The sequence below is a fragment of the Saccharomyces mikatae genome (assembly GCF_947241705.1).
Source record: "Saccharomyces mikatae IFO 1815 strain IFO1815 genome assembly, chromosome: 10".
In the NCBI taxonomy this organism is placed as follows: domain Eukaryota; kingdom Fungi; phylum Ascomycota; class Saccharomycetes; order Saccharomycetales; family Saccharomycetaceae; genus Saccharomyces; species Saccharomyces mikatae.
Window position 1 is genome coordinate 71,191 of NC_079265.1, and position 22,257 is coordinate 93,447.

General features: G+C 37.5%; 15 protein-coding genes across 15 annotated transcripts; 8 read left to right on the top strand and 7 right to left on the bottom strand.

The window, feature by feature from the left end:
* Positions 1-278: 278 nt before the first annotated feature.
* RPS22A (40S ribosomal protein uS8) lies at positions 279-671 on the bottom strand (the record flags this gene model as incomplete). The annotated part of the gene is made up of 1 exon (XM_056223338.1): positions 279-671. One exon carries the CDS (start codon positions 669-671, stop codon positions 279-281), a length of 393 nt encoding a protein of 130 aa, XP_056077367.1.
* A 641-nt stretch (positions 672-1,312) lies between these two features.
* On the top strand, positions 1,313-1,878 carry RPL39 (60S ribosomal protein eL39; the record flags this gene model as incomplete). Its single annotated transcript, XM_056223339.1, has 2 exons — positions 1,313-1,318; positions 1,729-1,878. The coding sequence occupies 2 exons, from the start codon at positions 1,313-1,315 to the stop codon at positions 1,876-1,878; spliced, it is 156 nt and encodes a 51-aa protein (XP_056077368.1).
* Positions 1,879-2,192: 314 nt separating this feature from the next.
* SWE1 (tyrosine protein kinase SWE1) lies at positions 2,193-4,658 on the bottom strand (the record flags this gene model as incomplete). The annotated part of the gene is made up of 1 exon (XM_056223340.1): positions 2,193-4,658. One exon carries the CDS (start codon positions 4,656-4,658, stop codon positions 2,193-2,195), a length of 2,466 nt encoding a protein of 821 aa, XP_056077369.1.
* An 894-nt stretch (positions 4,659-5,552) lies between these two features.
* MNN5 (alpha-1,2-mannosyltransferase MNN5) lies at positions 5,553-7,313 on the top strand (the record flags this gene model as incomplete). Its single annotated transcript, XM_056223342.1, has 1 exon — positions 5,553-7,313. One exon carries the CDS (start codon positions 5,553-5,555, stop codon positions 7,311-7,313), a length of 1,761 nt encoding a protein of 586 aa, XP_056077370.1.
* A 178-nt stretch (positions 7,314-7,491) lies between these two features.
* Positions 7,492-8,373, bottom strand: ATG36 (Atg36p; the record flags this gene model as incomplete). Its single annotated transcript, XM_056223343.1, has 1 exon — positions 7,492-8,373. One exon carries the CDS (start codon positions 8,371-8,373, stop codon positions 7,492-7,494), a length of 882 nt encoding a protein of 293 aa, XP_056077371.1.
* A 477-nt stretch (positions 8,374-8,850) lies between these two features.
* Positions 8,851-9,222, top strand: GON7 (chromatin DNA-binding EKC/KEOPS complex subunit GON7; the record flags this gene model as incomplete). The annotated part of the gene is made up of 1 exon (XM_056223344.1): positions 8,851-9,222. One exon carries the CDS (start codon positions 8,851-8,853, stop codon positions 9,220-9,222), a length of 372 nt encoding a protein of 123 aa, XP_056077372.1.
* A 252-nt stretch (positions 9,223-9,474) lies between these two features.
* On the top strand, positions 9,475-10,743 carry MNN11 (alpha-1,6-mannosyltransferase; the record flags this gene model as incomplete). The annotated part of the gene is made up of 1 exon (XM_056223345.1): positions 9,475-10,743. One exon carries the CDS (start codon positions 9,475-9,477, stop codon positions 10,741-10,743), a length of 1,269 nt encoding a protein of 422 aa, XP_056077373.1.
* Positions 10,744-11,051: 308 nt separating this feature from the next.
* Positions 11,052-12,842, top strand: RBH1 (Rbh1p; the record flags this gene model as incomplete). The annotated part of the gene is made up of 1 exon (XM_056223346.1): positions 11,052-12,842. One exon carries the CDS (start codon positions 11,052-11,054, stop codon positions 12,840-12,842), a length of 1,791 nt encoding a protein of 596 aa, XP_056077374.1.
* Positions 12,843-12,971: 129 nt separating this feature from the next.
* Positions 12,972-13,949, bottom strand: ATP12 (ATP synthase complex assembly protein ATP12; the record flags this gene model as incomplete). The annotated part of the gene is made up of 1 exon (XM_056223347.1): positions 12,972-13,949. One exon carries the CDS (start codon positions 13,947-13,949, stop codon positions 12,972-12,974), a length of 978 nt encoding a protein of 325 aa, XP_056077375.1.
* Positions 13,950-14,176: 227 nt separating this feature from the next.
* Positions 14,177-14,506, top strand: PFD1 (prefolding complex chaperone subunit; the record flags this gene model as incomplete). The annotated part of the gene is made up of 1 exon (XM_056223348.1): positions 14,177-14,506. The coding sequence occupies one exon, from the start codon at positions 14,177-14,179 to the stop codon at positions 14,504-14,506; it is 330 nt and encodes a 109-aa protein (XP_056077376.1).
* A 166-nt stretch (positions 14,507-14,672) lies between these two features.
* On the bottom strand, positions 14,673-15,488 carry ATG27 (Atg27p; the record flags this gene model as incomplete). Its single annotated transcript, XM_056223349.1, has 1 exon — positions 14,673-15,488. The coding sequence occupies one exon, from the start codon at positions 15,486-15,488 to the stop codon at positions 14,673-14,675; it is 816 nt and encodes a 271-aa protein (XP_056077377.1).
* Positions 15,489-16,186: 698 nt separating this feature from the next.
* RPL17B (60S ribosomal protein uL22) lies at positions 16,187-17,050 on the top strand (the record flags this gene model as incomplete). Its single annotated transcript, XM_056223350.1, has 2 exons — positions 16,187-16,495; positions 16,811-17,050. 2 exons carry the CDS (start codon positions 16,187-16,189, stop codon positions 17,048-17,050), a joined length of 549 nt encoding a protein of 182 aa, XP_056077378.1.
* A 411-nt stretch (positions 17,051-17,461) lies between these two features.
* On the bottom strand, positions 17,462-19,918 carry SWI3 (Swi3p; the record flags this gene model as incomplete). The annotated part of the gene is made up of 1 exon (XM_056223351.1): positions 17,462-19,918. One exon carries the CDS (start codon positions 19,916-19,918, stop codon positions 17,462-17,464), a length of 2,457 nt encoding a protein of 818 aa, XP_056077379.1.
* Positions 19,919-20,487: 569 nt separating this feature from the next.
* Positions 20,488-21,318, top strand: KRE9 (Kre9p; the record flags this gene model as incomplete). The annotated part of the gene is made up of 1 exon (XM_056223353.1): positions 20,488-21,318. One exon carries the CDS (start codon positions 20,488-20,490, stop codon positions 21,316-21,318), a length of 831 nt encoding a protein of 276 aa, XP_056077380.1.
* Positions 21,319-21,557: 239 nt separating this feature from the next.
* On the bottom strand, positions 21,558-21,926 carry RFA3 (Rfa3p; the record flags this gene model as incomplete). Its single annotated transcript, XM_056223354.1, has 1 exon — positions 21,558-21,926. One exon carries the CDS (start codon positions 21,924-21,926, stop codon positions 21,558-21,560), a length of 369 nt encoding a protein of 122 aa, XP_056077381.1.
* Positions 21,927-22,257: the final 331 nt, after the last annotated feature.

A 22,257-nucleotide genomic window follows, 5' to 3' on the forward strand; every position in this document is an offset into this window, starting at 1 on the left:
ACACTATGGAATCATTTTTCCCTTTCTCATATACGCATAGTTTGTATAATTAATTAGGCCAATAATAGCATTAGCATGTTCCAACTTGAACGTATATACCTGTGATGCCGAAAAGCTGCGTTCCTGTAATCTTTTTGAACGATTTTAAAAGTACAAATATATTAGTATTTAACAGGAAAACTAAAAAATGTATAATAATACGTGAGTAAAATTATGAGGCTATGGTGTGTTTATTATATTATATAAAGTTACTGAGAAGGTTACTGCAACAAAATAGCTTAGTAAACGAAACCCAAAATCTTACCAGAAACGTGCTTTCTTCTGGCTTCTTCATGGTCCATGATACCAGCAGAGGTGGTCAAGATGACATAACCGAATTGTCTGGCTGGCAACAAGTTGGCGGTCCACTTTTCAATGTCACCAATCTTAACGTTAAATCTTGGGGAAATAACACCACATTTGTTCAATCTACCGTTCAATTGAACAACAATCTTACCAGATCTGTGGTCATCGATGTATTCAAATTCACCAATGTAACCGTGCTTTTGCATAACTTGCAAAAACTTGATAATGACCTTGGAGGATGGTCTGATTAAGACTTGACGCTTACCGGTCTTTTCAGCGTTGTTAATGGCATTCAAAGCATCAGCTAAAACGGAAGATCTGGTCATCTTGAATTTGTATGTTGTTCTTTATCTTTTTGAATTAAAATATGATTTTAACACTAATAAAATACAGTTAACTAAGAACTGAAGTCAATCAATTAAGATTGTTTAGATAAAAATTGGCTAACTGCAAACCGGTATTCAACAATTATTTCATATTTTCCAGTGACAAACATGCCGCCCGTCAATGCGCGTCCCTCACTGTTAAATTTTAAGTCTTGTGGTGTATGGAGGTAAAGCCAAAAAAGTACATTTATCTATGGTGTGTATGGGTGAAAAGTACCAACTTTATTGCTATTATTTGATATTTTCTGGAATTGTTTCAAAAAATCGGCCCGCTTATTGCTTTAGCGAGATTTTAACAGTGTCGGCCTACACAGTTTGTACTAGTGGGAAGCCTTGGGCAGACCTTTCGTTTCAGTAGCGGAAAGAAAATGAATTTTTCTCGTCTCAGACCGAAAGATTCCCGTTCGGTCCCTCCTACTTGCTAACGCAATCCGATTTTGGTCTGCCGAGAAGCTAGAATTATTCTTCGCTTTGCTAGGTACTTTAAAACTTACACTTGATATATATCCTACCCTTTCTTGTGCATTCGTTTTTATACAAGTTATTAAAGAACCCAAGCAAACAAACACAGATAGATAAACATGGCTGTATGTTAAATGGATACTATAAACCGTTATTAGATGTCAGAGTGATCAAAATCGAATGTTAGTGCGCACCCTCTAAATAGTTTCATCACCTGGAGTTTTGAACTTGAAATACGAACGATGTGTAACGAATTCAGAAGAACGAACAAAAATTCCATCCTCTATCGATTTCACCAGTAATGTTCTGCTTGTAATCAAGAAACCTTATTTTTTGTGATCATATTTATTCTAGAACGTTAAAAAATAGAAGTGTTTTTTCCGAGAGGCTTTAGAAATTCATTGCAATTTATATCGAGAAGCTATCATTGTTGACCTTGACCCATGAATTCATCTAATTGTTGAATATAAAGACTGTTACTAACATATATTGTTGTCCACACTGTACGTGTACGATATACTTTCTTTTTCACTAGGCTCAAAAGTCTTTCAGAATCAAGCAAAAAATGGCTAAGGCTAAGAAGCAAAACAGACCATTGCCACAATGGATTAGATTGAGAACCAACAACACTATCCGTTACAATGCTAAGAGAAGAAACTGGAGAAGAACTAAGATGAACATCTAAGCAATGAGCATATTTATGTTTCAAGCTTTTTGTAATCTGTTTTCCATCCTTTCCTTATTCTCAATATATATGTGACAATACTTCGTATTTAATATATATATAAATAATATAATTTAACGGTTGTTATATGCTACATCTGTAAAAAGAATGCCCTCTTACCTTCTGTAATTTAATGAAATTATGATAAGGTTCAGTTTTTTATTACATAGTGACAGCATTAAATTTATATATATCGTTAGCATTATTCATACAATGCGGTTTGTAACCACGTGAGAAGAAAATATTAGGATCGTAAGGGCTTTATGTGTCCCTTGTCATATGAAAAACTTTGGCTTGGGCCCAAAATCGTCTTCCTGAATAATGGCACCTGCACTACGAGTCATTTCTACGTACAAGCATTCTTCAGTTTGTAAAATTTGATTTGCTGTAGGCCTTCTCTCATAATTGGGCTCTATCATCCATCGTACTATTCTCTCAAGTGACTCACCATCAATGAGAAATTTCGGCACCCATGCTGGAATTTTAGAGCTTTTATGCAAAACAAGACGATTTTTTGTACTTCCTGCAGAATTACTATTATCATTGCTATTGTTATTGCTGTCAGGATTATCATTATTGCCATTACTGTAAGCAGTATTGGAGGCAGGGTTGTTATTATTATTGTTAACCTTCTCTCTTTCAAAATCGAACAAATCATTGGTATCCACTTTCGTGGTATCTGAAAACAGTGATTCGGAATGAATATCCGTGGAACTTAATCTCCCTGCATCTGATAAGTCTCCCGATCTCAACTTATGCCAAGCATTACCATTATCTGGTAACACAACATTGGCCGCAATTTCAACGATCATTAGACCCAGAGAAAAAATGTCTGCCCTGTAATCATAGATACAATCTGAAATAATCTCCGGTGCGATATACTCTCTATCACCTTCGTTTTCGAAACTCTCATCTTCCAAAGGTAGATGGGTAGCCATTCCGAAGTCACCTAGTTTCAAATTTCCTTCGAACGTGATCATGACGTTAGCAGGTTTCAAATCTAAGTGGACAATATGACAGGATTCATGAATAAACCGCAAAGCCAGGCTTATCTCGACTATAATTTTCCAAATTCTCCAGTCTTCCAGTCTTTTTTTCTTTGCGATAACTTGTTCTTGTAAAAAACCATCTAAATTACCATTTTCGCACAACTGTGTCATAATATAGTAAGAACTCTGAAACTTCCACGAACTAATATAGTCAATGATGTATTCTTTACCTTCTTGATCCATTGTAATTTGATTCGTCACCTCATTTAGTATTTTGATTTCAAGTAAGATGCGTTTTAAGGAATTATATTTGTTTGGCTTAATGGCTTTAATGGCATATTTTTTATTTGTTTGAGCAAACGTAACTTGGTATACTGTGGAAAATTGCCCCTTACCAATAGAATGTACATTTGTAAATTTCTCGAAAAGGTGCGAATCTGGATTTGCAGAAAGCTTGTTGGAAGATATTAGACGTCTTTTGGAGTTTAAAGGCGAAGAATCTGTGGAGGAAATAGAATGCGTCTCGGCATTTGATGTATTTGTTATGACAGAAGATAACGATAACGGTTTAGTTTCTCTCGGTGCTTGGAGTGTTGCCCCCATGATAGATTTTCGTCTTGTTGGAGTAGAAATTTCTTCGTCATTATCATTGTCATAACGGCTACGAAATTGAGATGGTTGAGGATTATTTCTGGTTGTATGATGACTTGATATTATAATGGGAGGTGGGAGATTTTCATCAGTACCGTATAAGTCATCTTTGAATTGTTGTAAACTGTTTGTTAGCTCCCTATTCTTCAATATAACAGAATTTCTTGCCCGCTTGATTTTTTTGAACTTGTTGGAATGCAATGTTTGAGGAGAATTATTTGTGACAAAGCTAGTAGTAGGAGACAGAATATTGGTCTGATTGTTATGACGGTCATGAGAATAATATCTGGCCTCACTCAGTGGGGATGAGTCTATAGCAGACACATGAATGGAAGGTAAGGCTTTCGTAGATGGAGAATCCGAAAATAAAAGGTCTTCATGTAGGTTATTATCATCTATAAAATTCAGGGGAGAAACGCTCATAGAAGATGATGCAATTTTCGAACTCGAAAGGTGGATATGATTATTGTCTCTTCCCTCCACTAAGGGAGATTTTTTCACTGGTGTTTCTGGTATCCTTAATTTCGCAGGGTATAATGAAGAATCTCTAGACATTTTGGATATGAGCCCCGAAGACGTGAAGGCAGACATGTTTGGCTTAGCCACGCTATACGAAGAGGAAGAGGATGTGTTTTCACTGTGAGCATGATTTTTCGGAAACCACCGCTGATTCCACTGCCTAAGGGAGGTGGGACTATTTGTTCCATCCACGGACCTCTTTGCAACAGGAGTATTAACACTATCATTTTCATTGAAAGGAGACCACCTGTTAATACGAGAATCCACGCTTTCCTCTTCCTCTTCCTCTTCCTTTTCCTCCTCTTCTTCTTCTTCTTCTTCTATTTTTCCAAGAAACTTCGAGTTAGCCTCCGACAAGGCAGTATTACTTAATGACAAATTCAAAGTTCCTGTACTCCTTGTCAGTTTATTGTTCGAATACGGATAGAATTTCAGTTTATTAGTCGGGATGCTCTCCCTATTGACAACATTGTCGCTTTCATCCTCACCCACCTTTTTACCAAATAACTTCTTCCCCATGAACTGAAGATTCTCCGTGTCCAGCATTTCGAAATCCTCTTCATCTTCATCCAAAGAACTCATTTATTCTTATGTGCGCCTGTTTGTTTACTTTTCCCAGCACTACACTAACAAAAGTAATAAAATCTGTGTAATCTTCACCTTTTTCTATTTAGCAACCGCACAAGATGACGAACAAGAGAGTCAAACATATAGATACATAAAGAAAAGCACCTCCAGACAAACCCTTACTTAATATTCAGGAACACGTTCATACCCAACTGTGTTGTTGATTTCTTATCCAGCATTCTTTCTTTTCTCTACATTTTTCGCGTTGCGTCGCAAAATTTAGATAAAAAAAAAAAGAAAACTGAAAAATTATTTTTCGCGTTTATTCTCACCCGGCAAAAATATGAAACATCCGTATCACGTGACTGAAAAGAATGTTGACGTATATCATGAGAATGGGAATTGTCTGCCAATTAAAGCCTGCCTTTACCTCTGATATATTGGACTACGTGGAGAGAGCATATATTTGAAACAACCATTTTGCTTTCTTTACTTGAGAACAATTTTGCAAGCCCATCAAAACTCGGGAGTTTTGTGCAAAGATAATAAAGCTTGCTCGAAAGCCAAGAAAATACACTGTTCCGTACCTACACAAATGTCAGTACAAAAAACTATGAGGTTTTCTTTGCAACGTCCTAGTGGCTGCTAACTCGCACGTATAAGACGGGTGCATGTTTCTGTGCAGGGCTCTGAGAATTTAGTGCATGTTTTTGTATCGTTTTTCCGATTTTCGCGGATTTTTTTTCCCATTATATCATCGGTGGGGAAGAAACTATAACTGAGAGGATCAACACGGCTTTAGAGTTTTATATAAACGGAGATATGAAAAACGCTTGTTCACAGTGGCAAAAATAATACGGGCTATTCCAAGTGCATTCAAGAGCTATATTAGCCTAATTTAAGATCAAAATGCTTATCAGGCTGAAAAAAAGAAAGATCCTGCAAGTTTTCTTGAGCGCAGTGGTGCTGGTTTTATTCATTTGTTTTGTACATAAAGATACGTCCTCTAGGTGGCTATATGGCAGTAATGTTAAACTACCGAATCTGACCAGATCCAGTCATCGAAAGAACTTTTACACAGCGTTGATACAAGCTATCGTGCAAGCCAAGCCAGCGGGCTCGCCCCCGGATTTGAATAAGCTTCACAATGCGGAAGGATGTACCTTTGCAGATAACGTGGCTGCCCATGACTCTGGACGTGACGGTGACTTGAGTTACGAAAGCTTGAGTAAATGCTATAGGTTGGACTCGACAGTACAAGAAAATCTAGTGGAAATGCACAATCAGTTTACTGATGTTTTATCAGGGAGATTGAATTTCTCTATCCCACAAAGAGAGGCACTTTTCCCCGAATCTGAAGGCATTGTTACGATTGGCGGTGGGAAGTATTCTGTGCTCGCATATACGATGATTAAAAATTTGAGGAAAACAGGCACTACACTACCCATTGAAGTTATTATCCCACCTCAGGACGAAGGTGACGACGAATTTTGTAATAATTGGTTGCCAAACTTTAATGGAAGATGTCTTTACTTCTCGGACATTGTCCCTCCGAAGCCGCTGGGAGATCTAAAACTCACTCACTTTCAACTGAAAGTTTTTGGGCTGCTAATCTCTAATTTCAAGCGTATCATCTTCATGGATGCGGATAATTACGCAGTGAAAAACCTTGACCTTGCTTTCAACGCGACATCATTCCAAGATACCGGGTTAATCCTGTGGCCCGATTACTGGAGACGTGTCACGCCTCCTGCCTTCTACAATATCATAGGCTCTAGCATCAACACAGGAAAAAGGGTGCGTTTTATCAGTGATGATATTTCACCAGTGTCTCGTTATGATTCATTTATCAGTAACTCAGAAGATTACACTTCAGAGGAGATGCAGGACCACTTCCTAAGGCACGTTCCCTTACATGATTTGGATGGCACAATGTCGGATTTGACTTCTGAGTCCGGCCAAATGGTGATCGATAAGATTCGCCATTTCCACACTCTGTTACTGGCGCTATACTATAACGTTTATGGGCCTACCTGGTATTACAATATAATTTCTCAAGGTACTGCTGGTGAAGGGGACAAGGACACCTTTATCGCTGCTGCCCATGCTTTGAATGCGTCCTACTATCAAGTAAAGACTAAATTCGAATTCGATGGCTTTTTCTACAAAAAAAACGATTATAAAGGTATTGCCTTGCTCCAACATGATTTTGAACAAGATTACAAACAATACCAAAAAGCGCAGCAAAAAGTCAAAGCTGACGTTGAAAAATTTTCCAAACTAGATCCAGATTATACTTTGGACAAAGGTTTCTTAAAATCTTTAATGCTTAATGAGGATGGTACTGATTTGGATATTATGTTTATTCATGCCAGTTTTTATAAAGCAGATCCATGGACCTTATATCGTGAAAACAGGTTCACTGACCCAGATGGCAAACAGCTACGTGGCTTCAGGAAGCCTTATCGTTATGCGATGGATTTTGAAATGTTTCTATTTCGTGATATGAAAGAATCTTTCTGTACCCCTCCAAAGAACCAAGTTATCAAATTCAAGTACTTTAACGATAAACTCAATACGCCAGAATGGGATAAGATGTGCCAATACCTAACCAACCATCTTGATTATTTAGAAGCCACACATAATGAATTTATGGAAAAGAAAAACTAATGAGTGATTGACTTATACTACTGTAATAGTAACCATCCAGTCGTGTATAGTAAAATGTAGCATATATACGCACAGAAATATACACATTTGTAGAAAAGAAGAAAAAACTGAGAAAAAAAAAAAGAAACTAACTGATGGCGTGCAAACAATGTATTGAAATGGGTGTTTCTGTCCTTTTCTACCATTCCCTGTCTATGAATCTAGAAAGAAAAGTCCAGCCAAACCAAGACGTATTCTCCAACGACGAAGAAGCTGTGCTTGATGAGCGGTTTGACAATTCTCGTATGTTGTCATCGGTGAACCGTGTAGGCGATGGTGATTCTATATCAACATCTGAGAGTCTATCAAACTCGAAAGGTAACGAATAATAGTTGAAAATGAAATCACGCTGCGGAAAAAGAGATGGTATATCATCGTATATTTTTTCCTGGCGACATGTTAATAACTGTCGGCAGGCTTTCTCACGGTAACAGGTTCTCAAAATAGGATACAAGTCTCGTGATAATTGCCGCACGCTAATTCTTTGAGTGTTTGTAAGCTGCTTTAACTTCGCAGAAGTATAAAGTTCCCTTTCCATAATAGAAGAAATAAGTGATCCATGATTGGTATCGCTATTTGATTGTGGGCCATTCTGACGCAGCCCATTAAAAAAGTGGCTTCCTAAACACCACTCATCTATTCTGTCAGAGTTAGTTGATGATTGAATGTTACGAAGACTGAGACCTGGTTGCTCTGACGGCAGCGAATTTTTACTGCTGCTACTAGATATAGACAGTATTGCAATCTCATCAGAAGGAACCTCGAAAGCGCTACTTGCGGACTCCAGTGTCTCATTGCAACTAATGGTGTTATTCGTACATATCGGCGAAATTTCTGGGTTATTGATAATCCGCACATCATTAAAAGACTTCAATCTGTGGAAATCCAGTTCAAATTCCTCTTCAGAAAGTTCCAAGACCTCAAATGGTGATTCTTCATCGTGAACGCTGTTAGTACTCCTAGGTTGGACACGAGCTGATCTTGATCCGCGATCAATCTGGTAGTTGTTCATTGATGTCATTATTACTCTGAGATGGCCACTGAACTACTTACTGTAGTTAAGTTCCCGATACAACACCCGTTCCCTGCTCACACGCATAAATAAGTCTAGGATCATTTAAAGGATCTGTATTATGCGGAATTTCGCTACAGCCGCACGAATATTACCCGTGTATAGCGATGTCCATTATAATTTGAGCATATTCTACTACTTAAAACGTGAATACTCTAGCCATAATACAACATAATAGCAATTCAGCAATCATATCATCAAAGTGTCTTTCAGAAGTAATTCCATCGTTACGCTAATTGCACATTTTGTTTTCCTTTTGGTCTTTTATCTATTACTTAGCCTAATTAGAACACGGGTTACCCTTATATACCATACTTAATAACTTCAGAGTAATCTCTGTAGTCATAAATAACTGTAGCGTTTCTTGTAAAAGCCAAGTAAATATGTGCTGTAGTCTGTGATTTGGAAAGCTTTGAATATTCCTCTATGATGTTACCACTAGCACAGTATAGTGCGCCCGATGGTGTGGAGAAGAGCTTTGCTCCAATATGCGATGACCCTCGATACATGACCACCGAGGGAAGAACAACAGGCCCCAGCGATCATGTACTGAATGCTGGTCAAATCGATAGGGACAAGCCCTCTGAGCCTAAACGCACAGAAGATGGCTCACAATTGACATACCTAGGCCGGCTGCGTGCACAGCTAACAGGGCTGCAGGACGATATAAATGAGTTTTTGACTGAAAGAATGGAATTGGCCAAGAATAAGAAAAAAGTGGGCGCTGATGAAAAGCGGATCCAGGAAGAGATTAATGAGTTGTTAGATGGTGGCGACGGGGACGGGGATACTGATTAGGCGGCGTATATAGTATTAGAGGATGTGTTTATAAAAATAGAGAAGTGTTTAATAATTGAATGGCGAAGCTAAATCGTCAGAAATGATAATTAGCAAACTGGAAAGAGTCGATATGGAAAAAAAATAAACATACGATGGCGATATAACCAAGAAGAATTGAGGGCACCTAGAGGATGGGAAGGAAACCTATTCTAATATTGGAATCATTCTGCCGGTTTGTTGTTAGTATTAGCTGTGTTAGGACTCGTTAAGATGGCAATCAAACCAAAAAAGAAGGGCAAGATGTACTCCTCAAGATCGGTGCGGTCACAGTGGTTTAATAGGCTTGGTTTCCAGCAAAATAAGTATGGGACTTGTAAATTTTTGTCGATCATAACGGCCTTCGTCTGTATCCTTTATTTCTTCTCCAATCGATTCTATCCAACGTCCCGTTCCACGAGTGTATCATATTCCCCATCCCACGGTCTGTATATTAACGAAATTCCTGCCTCTAGTCAATTGATTTATCCACATGTAGAACATGTACCTGTGTTAAAGCAAATCACCGTGAAGGGTCTCTATGTTACAAGGCTAGAAATTGATGGCAGTAAAAGACTAATTTTAAAATCTGAAGAAAATGCTATGACGGATGAAGAAAAGAAAGATACTACCGATCAAATCCTGTTAGTGAAACACTCATTTTTGGATCACGGTAAGTTAGTATATCGCAAGAACAATGATGCACCTGAAGTGGTTGTGGTAACATTAATAGATTTTGAAAATTATGATCTAGAAACGATTATTCAAATTGTTCAAAATAGAGTTGATTACGCTCTAAAGCACAAATATGGTGTCTATATTCGCTGGATTCAGGAATTTTTGCCCATTCTGGAAAACCAAAACCTGGCTGAAAGTTACGAATTCGTTAAGCCACTGATGGTAAGAGCTGCCATGCATGCGTTCCCAACTGCCAAATATATTCATTTTGTTGATCAAGATGCCCTGTTGATGAATCTTGATCTCTCTTTACAAAAATACCTTTTAGATCCTAAAATTCTAGATTTGGCTTTGCTAAAAAACGTACCTGTTGTAGCCAATTCCAATATCAAAACATACAATCATTTTGAGTATAGCTCAGCAAAGATCATCATTCCACATGATGCTAATGGTAATATCGATACGTCCTCCTTTGTCGTTGCCAATGACTTTTATGGACAAGCTTTGATAGACTACTTGAATGACCCACTACTAAGAAATTTCCCGTGGGATCCTACTGCTGATAAATTGAGTTCTGCTATTGGTCACATTTTGCAATGGCATCCTACGTTGCTGGGCAAGACCGCAATCGTCATACCAAAGGTTTTAGCAAGTCAATACGATGCATCTCTCGATCAGGGAGGAAAATCAGAAAATGCCGCTTCTGGTGGTGATCTTTACCATTACAATGAAGGTGACTTAGCAGCTTCCTTCAAGGGCTGCAGAGCCAGAGGTACATGTGCAAGTGAGATAAATCACATGTACAGCAAAATCAAGAAAAACTGAATAGACAATCTTTCCAGCCTAGTCTTCAAATGGATCCAATGTATTTATATAAGCAAAAGTATAAACAGAAAAAAACAAATATAATGTAAACCACTTTTACAAGTAAGGGTTCTGTATTGATGCAAGTTCTCCATTTTTATTAACGCGTTTTGACGCGTTAGTTTAATTTTTTCTTGGCTTTTTTTTCCATCTTTATAGAGGGTCTCGTCTCAAAAGGAACAAAAAGTCTACTATATTGGTGATGACGAGCAGTTAACAAAACTACCATTTTACTCGTTGTACTATTACAATAAGACTTACAAGGAAATATGGAGATATTCAGAGACGAAGAAGAGCGAACTTTTTCGACATTAGCAGCTATTATTTATGCCTTTCAGACATATGACCCTATGCCCACTCACTTACATAAGACGAAAACAAAGATTATGAGCGCTGCTAAGCTAATCTTAGAGACACGATTTTCATTTTCAACTATAGTTGAAAACTTTCCAACTATACAAAAATATCTTTGTGTTTGGCTCAGGGATCTTAATATGTTAAATTCATATCAAATAATTCTTCTAGAAAGTGTTTCTTTAATATTTGACTGCACTACATCTAGCTTCAGGATATGTACAATCGAAGGAGGTTTCCCGCATTTGATCGTACATCTTTATGACAGACTAAAAGGCTATCAAAAGTTTTTAAAAGATGCAGTACTAGACAGTTTTTTTGCAGACTTTGACTACACTTTCAAGACTGCATACAATCTTGCAAATTGCTCTTTGTATAGGTACGACGAAGTGCATTATGTATCGAAAGATGCATACTCATTAGTTGCATCTGAGAAAATAAATCCTGCAGATGTGATTAAAAGAGAATATTTCAAGCTTTCAATTCCGAAATTTAACATATCTGAAATATTAATTGAGATTTTCCATCTACTCCATGGATTAGCTTTTTTTAAGGTGAATTCTGGTAGTTTATCTGATTCAACAGCTTTAGTCGAAACCGTCTTTCGTAATATTTCCGAAGGTGATTATCAGATCTTGGAATTGGGAAGAAGTTTAATGTTTCCATTGCTAAGGACCGGAGACTTTAAAGTCTGTAGTATTGACGATGCGGGGGCTGTACTAACCTTTACAGAAGCAAATGATGTAAGATTAGAAATATGTAGCCTGGATGAAACCTCATGGGTAACGCAATGGAAATCGTGTCTTCAAAATCATGATGAAAAAGCAGCTAATGACAGTTCGTTCATCAAAACCCATATGGAATTCAACGGTGGAAACGATGTGGATAAATATAAAAATGGATTAGGATTGATTGTAAAAAACAAAGATTTGATAGAGGGTTCTATGATAGCTCCCACAACTTATAAAAATTCCCAACTTTCCAATGGCTGCTTGTTACATAGGTCAAAACCACTGCAAATACCCTTGTCATCTGTTGTTCAAGAAAGGTTTGATGATGATGATTCTCTCTATGATTGTACATCTGTTGATGGGGAAAGTAGTTTTGGATCCCTTAGTGGATCAGAGAGTATTATATCAGACTACGGTTTTCATATCAGTTCACCCACTAATAATCAGGCATCCTCTTCTTTTTTAAAACACAATCCAATAGAGGTGGAAATAACAGATGAAAGTACGGTAATATCCGTGGAAAATATTCAAATAAGTCGATGGTCCAATAATTCATGGCAGAAGGTTTCTCCACATGATTTGCAAATTGGTATCATTCAAATGCGTATGGGAAATTTCCTTATAGCTTATTGCCCTGGGTATAAAAACCTTAATCGGTTCATAATTCGCTTGTGCGATGATATAAAATGTAAACGATCTACAGATCAAGATATACAACTACTCGTCCCATCCGAGACAATAATGTGTAACCTGACTGGCATTTTAAATATTAGGTCGAGGGATACCGAAAAGCTGCTTTCGGTATTGAACTTTTACACTACAGACCATCCGGAAACTATGTCACACTCGAGCACCATGGATAATATATCAAGTCCTCTTTCGTCCGTTTCGTCAGCAATGGACTTGAAACTTTCATTACAGAAATGCTCTTCTATAGCGATACCCCAGGAGCTGACGCAGGACGTCACCAGTTAAAGTTCTAGCTAGATTAGTAATATTCGCTGAAAAATTCGTGTCGCTTTATTTACAGATTATTTTGAATATATGCTTGTCTATATATATTTATAGAATATAGTGATAGAGTAAAAAGGTTGACGAGCTTTATTATTGAGTAAAAGCTGCAATCGCGGCAGTATAAACCTTTCTTCTGATATCCCTTTTGTCAACGTCATGAGTATCTTCAACCTCTCCCCATTTTTCAACTTGAAAGATAGTTTCTAAAGTAGCAGCACGGATAATACTTTCCATATCAGTTTTCAAGTTGGGAAGTAAGTTCGAAGAATTTTTCTTATTTTCCAATAGGAGCACGCCGCAAATGAAGGATTTCGTAGTTAGTATAGTTTTCTCAAGAATCGAAAGATCCCACTGAGATAAGCCGTTCATATACTTCGTAGCTGCATTTTTAACGATATCCGATTGCTGATTGCCCCGCAAACCATGAATATCAGCATCTAAAATTTGTAATTGAACATTAGACTGGAAAGAAAACTTGGATAAAAACTCCTCCATGCCTTTAATTAGGGGCAGATATGATTTATTTTGTGCATTGCGTAACTTTCCTTCAAATTCATTCATAGGAGAGAAAACCAACAATGTATCGGTATCCAGATATCTTAATAATTGATTTTTTATAACATCACTGTTACCTCCAATTTTTGCGACTAATTGAGGGTCACAGTCAGGTTTATTTATCATTTGTAAGTCAATGCTTCTTGCCACCAATGATGTTAATGGCAGGGAGTGGGTTTTGATGGAAATGTTGGATAAGGATGACCACTCCAGCTTCAATAAGTATGCTAAGAGAGACCTAGTATCATCAATTATTATTTCATTTCCTAAAGGAGTCTTTATAGTCGTACCATCTAATTGTAAAGCAATTTTGCCCTTTTTAACATTCCTATTTAATGACACTTTTTCCCAAAATTTTTGTGAAGTTTTGCTCAACCTATTTGTCTCCGTAGGAGAGTTATTCTCAATTGTGTTGTCTATTCCCAATGGCTGAGCACTTAGGGAATAAAGCCGGGGTAATCTCGATTTTATAGATCTGATAACAACATAACTATTTTTTAGTGATGCTAACATTTTGTATCCTCGTATTTATGGTAGCCTCTTTACCTTCAACTACTTTGTACTTTTTTAGTCTTTTCCTCTACCTTAGTTTTTTGTTTTTCTTTCAAGGAAATGAACTAAGAGAAATAGTGATCAAAAGGTAATAACAAGGATGTAATGTTTTCGAAAGAGCAAGTCAAAGCAAAAAGGCACCTACGAAACTTATTCAGGAATCTAATCACCATTTCATACTTATAAAGATGTCTCAGATAGCGCAAGAAATGACAGCGAGTTTAAGAAACGCTAAAACACAATTGGATATGGTTAACCAGCAGCTAGCATATTTGGATAGACAAGAAAAGCTTGCTGAATTAACGAAAAAAGAACTGGTATCTTACCCAACGGATAAAGTATGGAGATCTTGTGGTAAATCCTTTATTTTACAAGAGAAATCTAAATATGTCAGTGACCTATCGCATGATGAAAGTGTACTTCTAGATCAAAGAAAAACTTTGAAAATAAAAAAGAATTATTTAGAAACTACTGTCGAAAAGACAATAGACAATCTAAAAGCATTAATGAAGAATTAAATAAAGTGATAGGTAGCTGTTTTTCATATGAATAGAACTTTACTATGAGGACGGTTTTTTTATTAGTATACTAATGTAGATATAAAAACTTAGAGTTTATATAGATGTAATAGAAGGTTAGCACTGCTGTTGCAAAAAAATCGAGTTGTTAGCCATATGTACCTGTTCAAACGGCGCTATATCCACCTCTTTGAGTAGTGTTTCTACCCAAGATTTTCGATACAACTTCCCTGCAGAATTCAGGTAAAGAAGTGAAAAATTGAGTGGAACGTTGAATAAACTCAGCACGGAAGTCTTGAAAAGACCCTCCTCTGGTGTTCAAAAACGATACGACCATAAGGTATATCAATGTAAACAGCAGAGCGTATAGAAATAACCAAGTAAACCAAGAAGTGCCACTTGACTTCTTCGCCGGCTTTTTCCCCTCATTTCCACCATTGTTACCGTTATCACTGTCGCCCTTTTTCTTGTCGTTATCCTTACTCTTTAAACAACCGGATGGACCTTTTATAGTCAACTGGATGGTTTTGTCGGTCCATGTATGTCCAGTCAGTTCGTCTTTTTTCATATTGTCATCACACTGAAACTTCAATTTTGCGTCGATTGAATTAGACCCCCAATTGGCACCAACTAATGTCAATATGAGTGCATTTTCAGTGTCTTCGACATTAAAACCAATGTTTTTATCAAAATCTATTATCTGAGTGGTGACAGTATCTTTGCCAGGCAAACTGACATCTGTGAGGCCACATAGCATGTCATCTTTTTTACACCCTTCAGGTGGCTCAGCTGAATGTTCTTCACAAACGTTTACCCACCACTTTTCATTAGTTTTACTTGGCGGAGTGTCCCTTTCTGTAGTTCCGAGAAGGCTATATTGTGCCACCTGATACTTTTTCAATACATCATGCTTCTCGCAAGACAAGGCCTGTACCACCGTAACTGCGATTAAAAGGATGCATACCCAAGTCTTCGATACCATCGTATAGATTTTTCTTGTCTTTATCTATCCTATCGACTCACCATCTCTGGTATTAATCTTTAATACAACTACCATGTCAGTATCATCTTAAAAACCCGTCCCTTACGAGAAAAGGAAGAATATAAAAAAGACAGCTTCCTTTACAATTTGACCCAGACATTTAGACCCAGACATTCTATTTTAGTATTTCTTTTACTGAAACTTTTTCCTCGACGTTTTAGGCAAGTGATATCTCCATGCCACGGAGGAAAGGTAGGCGGGCCGAGCAGGAGGCCACTGCGCTCTTCCGATGACAATCTCCTTCCAAGGAGATTCCACCATAGGCCTAAGCATCAGCCTGTTACAAGCAGAATTCGAGGAGTTCGGCCTACGCAAACGCAGCATGGCTATTTTTTCATCAAGCGTTGTAACGATGCCGTGCAGAGGATGTTGGCTCCCACACACTCAGAGAGAATTGATGGATGTTGGGTAACTGTGAGCAGTAGATTGTGGGTTCAATTGTATTTGTTAAATTTATCAACATCTTCACGTAAAGGTGTGGTAACAAGGTGTAGCCCTTAGTAATTAGTGATTATTGTTGTTATTGAGAAGTTTCTCTTTAGTGTCATTTGTACTCTTTTCTTGATTAATTTGGATTTTAGTTTGATTGTCCTTTTTGTATTTTATAACAAAAGATTAACGAAACGAACAAATTCAAAATGGCAAGATACGGTGCTACTTCAACCAATCCAGCTAAATCTGCATCAGCTCGTGGGTCTTACTTGCGTGTTTCTTTCAAGAACACCAGGGAAACCGCTCAAGCTATTAATGGTTGGGAATTGACCAAGGCTCAAAAATACTTGGACCAAGTTTTGGACCACCAAAGAGCCATTCCATTCAGAAGATTTAACTCCTCTATTGGTAGAACTGCCCAAGGTAAGGAATTTGGTGTCACCAAAGCCAGATGGCCAGCTAAATCTGTTAAGTTCGTTCAAGGTTTGTTGCAAAACGCTGCTGCCAATGCTGAAGTATGTTTAAAATGATATTGTGTAAAACAAGACTATGAAAAAATTACTCTGTGCCAGTTAAGTGTTAAGATGGGATCACTCACACGTGGTGCCTCCATGTCTGTAAGAATATAGGATCTGAAAAATTTGATTCTCAGGGCTAAATCATTGAAACAGAACAAAAATAAACAGAAAGAAGGGAAAGCGCATGCAGAAAACTAAGGACTTCCGATAGAGCATCGTACAGAGTTTTTTTTATCTCATTTTCTTACATTATGCCATTGCAATTTTTACTAACTGGATATTATTTTTTTATTTTTTTTTTAACAGGCTAAGGGTCTAGATGCCACCAAGCTATACGTTTCTCACATCCAAGTTAACCAAGCTCCAAAGCAAAGAAGAAGAACTTACAGAGCCCATGGTAGAATCAACAAGTACGAATCTTCTCCATCCCACATTGAATTAGTTGTCACGGAAAAGGAAGAAGCTGTCGCCAAGGCTGCTGAAAAGAAGGTTATCAGATTAACTTCTAGACAAAGAGGTAGAATTGCTGCCCAAAAACGTATCTCTGCTTAAACGTTTTTTTAATTTGAGAATCTTTTAAAGTGAATATTTGATTTTATATACTATTATATACTAATTTTTTTAGACCAATACACAGAATCAAAATCAAACTAGGAATAAAATAGCGAACAGGAAAATTCCCCCAAGTCTTTAACAAGTTTCCTTTCAAAGTAAAAGAGAAATGTTGCCTAGAAAATAACACAATTATAGGTATATATATATATATATCTATCTACATGTACACGACGTATCTAGTTACAACTAGAGGAGAGGGATAAATATCAGAGAAAATCCAAATCAAGTGACACGCCATTAAAGAAACCCAAAAAAAATGATAATAAAAAAATATAGAGTAAAGCAAACATAGAAAGTATTAGTAATGAAGGATAATTACAACAACGAAATGGCATCAATGTATTATTTTTATGCCGACCAATATCTGTAAAATTGGGGGGCTTCGATAGAAATCGGTTTGACATCATTCTCATTGGATATACTTTTGCCATTATGACTCTCACTTGCTTCAACATTAGAACTGTTGAATGGATTCTTCCCAATACTTAAAGTTTCAGGTTTCGACAACATACTTTTAAAGTGGTTTATCTGTGATGTGATTTCGTCCCTTTCCGCTACTGAACTGTTATTGATGTTGGTGTCGGATACGGAGTTTAAACATTGGGTTAAAACGTTTACAATTTTGTTAGAATTTTGATTGAAGTTCAATCTTTGAATCAATAAGTTTTCCTGTTGTCTTTCCAAGGTTTTTCTTTCCAACTCCATAAATTTTTCTAGTTTCCTCAAATGGTTTAGTTTCATATCTAATTTTTCCATTTGAAGTCTCATTAATTCATTGGTTAAAAAATTCATTTGCCTCTCTTCATTATTGGCAAAAACATGACTCCTAAAACCTAATGATGAAATGGCAATTTCTGAACCTTCTTTAACATTTTCAACTGAATTTTTACCAGAAATTTCCTGTTTTTGAGACTCTATTGATTCTTCTGATTGAATTGCTCTCTGAGTCATTGACTGAACAGTTTTGGGATTGACTAATCCCACTAAGAATGCTATTGTTGATAAAACTGGGTTTTCGCTTTTAGAAAATGGCAAGTGAGGAGCATACTTTAAAGGTCCTAATCCGCTGTCATTATTTCCCTTGGTATCGCCATCGCCATATAAAAACTTATCTTCGATGGGCAATTGAAGAAAGCGTAAGATACAATGCTCAGGTGATTTGTTACCTACATGTTTAGCCACTTTATACCAATCAGCACCAAATTCTTGTATGCCCTTTAGCAATTTTTGCAAGTCTTCCTTTGACCAATTCTCATCAATTTGTTCTAAAATTTTGATTTTCTTCAGAGGGCGTGAAGTTTCGTCCTCTTCCAGTAAAATGTCATCAGTCCCATTAGTTGACGTATTAATATTGTTTTTCATTTTACCACCATTATCATCATCTGTCGTACCGGGCGGATGAGTGATTTCGTCATATTTTCTTTTACTTTCTTTCAAATATTTATATAAAGTACTTTCCGAGTCACTTGTATTCATCATTTTTTTAAGCTTTGCCATATCTGGTAGTTGTACAGACGGCTTGTAACTTTCGAAAGGGAAAAGTCCTCTGGGAGCATCATGCCTTGTGGAATATTGAGATGTCAGTGGGGGTTCGATGTTCTTGGGTAGTAGTTTAGAGTCGACTTGATAGTTTATTAGACCCCATTTCGTTAAGAATTTATGCAATCTGAATAATGCAGCAGCGTCACCAGAGACGTTTCTTCTCGCTGTGGTGACGCTAAAATATTCATTGGGATTCAGCCTGTAAGAATTTATCATGAAATTTCTATATCTCATGTATACCTCAGGCGTCTTAGACGGAATTCTGTTTGTGAAAAACTCTGGCAATGATTGGACTTCAATGGAATGAATTTTTTCTACATTGAACCATTTGGAATAGCTCGGGATAACAATTTCATGTGCTTGCGGTATATCAAAAGTTTCCGGTTCCGTTTTAGTAATGGGTGTTTTCTTCGAATCAACACCTTCGGAATGGTAGTTTGCAATTTCCTGCTCATGTTCGTTTCTCTCTTCGTCAGTATTTATTTTCTTGTCCATACTGTCTGCCTTTCCTATGATTCTCTCCTCTTCAGCTTTATGTGCATCTGGAATTTCAGATGGAGTATTAGCGAACGACGAAGCGTTGCCCAGTTGTTTAGTCTCACTCTTAGTTTCTCCAAAGATAGAATTATCGGGGCTCATCATCGGCTGATCGTCGTCCTCATCTTCCTCCTCCTCGTCATCCATCCCCTTTATGCTCTGAATTGGCTGGCTTTCCTCTTTGACACCTTCATTACCGTTGTTTTCCCCTGGTTCCTCCTTTTTTTGTGTTTCACCGGCCTCCAGACTTTCTTCATTGTTATTTGAATTCTGTATTACGCTATCTTCATTCGCAGCAGGCCCATTGTTTCCACTATCTACCGAGTTCATGGGTTTATTGGGAGTATTTGCATCATTATTCGAAACAGAGCTTTCGGTTTCGCCAAATAGATTGTCACTTTCATTGTGATCTTGCTCAAAAATGTTCTGAGCGCTGCCTTCTTTCACGGAGGGTACTTCTTGCGAATCGAGCTCATTTGCCGGTATGGATGGTTGCTGCTTTCCTGTTACTGTTATCGCGTCATTTTCTGCGTCATCCCTATTCGTAACAACTTCTCCATCTTTCAGAGAATCACCTTCCTGTTGCAGCCCCTCGCTAGTAGATTCTGTGTTTGCAGCCCTTGCTTCAATAGCATTTGGGTTGTTGCTATTATCATTGTCATGGCCATGTTCGGTCACATCCACGGTATGGTTTACCGTGGACCCCTCACCCAGCGTATCTTCCATACTTGTAAAGCGTGCCACAATTGGTCTCTATATGTGCCTTGATGTGCTAATATATCACACCTTGCACGGCCTTTCCACATTCCTCTTGTATCTCTGATATAGTTTGTTTTTGTCTTTTCGCCAATGGCCTAAACGCCAAACTTTCCGCCTCGTTATTCGTGATGCCTGCTTAATGGCTCTAAAATATACTTTGGATTAACGCAAAAGTATCTAGTACAAGCAGGAATAACTCTTATATTCATCATTAACCATTTAAAATTACCGAAACAGCATATTGATCCTTCCTCTGACGTATTCGCAAGTAAATCAATATAAAGTCACTTTTTACGAGCTGTGAAAGTATCTCATTTCTTTTTTTTCCTCGAAAAGATCTTTCAAGGATAATACAGAAATAAAACAGGAATTCTCAAAGCATTCTTGAAGTAAAGTTTGTTCAAGTTAGGAAGTTTTATGAGGCGTTAAAAAAGCAAATTACACTTCGTTTTGAAATAAGTGATCATAAAAAATCTACTCTTTCGCTTTCTCCACTACCTTCTCACAGCATCAACGACAGTGTCAGATTATACATAATGCGTTTACAAACAAACTCCATTTTATGTGCTTTGGTGTTTTTAGTTTCTTATGTGCTAGGTGATGTTAATGTCGTTTCTCCAAAAGCGAAAGCCACATTCAGCCCAAGTGGTGGTATTGTTTCTATTCCCGTTGAATGGATGGATAACGGCGCCTACCCTCCATTAAGCAAATTTTCATATTTCACTTTGAGTCTTTGTACTGGGCCTAACAATAACATTGACTGTATAGCCACTATTGCTACTAAAGTTAAGGCAAGTGAGTTGACCCAGGATGATAAAGTTTATTCTTACACAGCTACTTTCCCTTCAACTCTAACTGGGAACGGTCAATATTACATCCAAGTCTTTGCGCACGTGGATAACCAAGGTAACACTATCCATTATACTCCGAGGTTTCAATTGACTTCTATGGGAGGTACTACTGCCTATACATATAGTGGGTCGGTTGAGCCTGTTCCCCAGACTTCTATTCAAACAACTACTACAAACAACGCGCAAGCCACTACTATTGACAGTCGTTCATTTACTGTTCCATACACTAAGCAGACTGGTACGTCGCGTTTTGCTCCCATGCAAATGCAGCCAAATACTAAAGTAACTGCTTCCACGTGGACAAGACAATTCGCCACTAGCGCAGTGACTTATTACTCTACCTTTGGGTCGTTGCCGGAACAAGCAACTACATTGACTCCTGGTTGGTCTTATACAATATCATCCGGAGCAAACTATGCCACTCGTGCACCTATGCCCTCAGCAAATGGTGGTTGGTATAAACCATCTCAGAGGTTGTCTTTGTCAGCAAGGAAAATCAATATGAGAAAAGCATGAAGGGCAGACGGTAATCTATCATCATTACTTCGATAAAGGTTAAAAGGCAACAAAGGGTAAAAAAAAAAAAAACCAAGTTTTTTATTGAAAGGCGTTAAGGCGACTAGTACACATTCATTTATCTATCTATATACATCCATAAACAAAATTACATTTTTCCATATAAAAAAAATCATTAGATTAAGAGGGACTTATAAAGGCAGCAATATATATATATGGTACAGAAAAGACAAGTTTATTCAGTATATTTCTGGGTATTTCTTACATAGTCTTTGTAAAGCGACCACACCATTTAAGCTTAAATCTTCATTCTCCTTAAATTTGCATAGGACAGCGTCAAGAACTAAAAACCCTAGTTCGCCATCATCATTGTTTCTGCAAACAAATTCATACCACGAATCTATCTCAAAAGTTTTATTCATGGAGACACGGATGTTGTTCAAAGTAATCATCTCGACTTCATTGCCGTTTTTCGATGATACGGTGGGTGATTGCAAGATCAGTTGAGACTCAGTGGGCTGTGACTTTATTTGCGCTATTATTCTAAACACAGGGGCATTGATATTGGATATTTCGGTGGGGTCAACTCTTGGTGTTTCACTGGCCATATTTTCTTGTTGTACTGGGTGGCAATATGTAAGCAAGTGCTGTCAATAGTGTGTAATATTGCTCTTTATTTTAAACAGAGACGAAAAAAATATCGCGTATTGCCACATTTAACGCGTTTACATTAAAGAACGCAAGTATTGAACAAGAGGCTATGGCTTCCCACCATGATACAGCAGAAGGCTTTTTTCTAGTAGTCTGTTGAATTAGCCAAGGGTACTGATACTCACTCTTTTTTAAGCAGTTCTTGTAGCTAGTCTCATATTGACGATCGCGCGTAGCATGGATATGCTGTCGCTTATGCACATTATATATAAATATGCAGGTATGTAA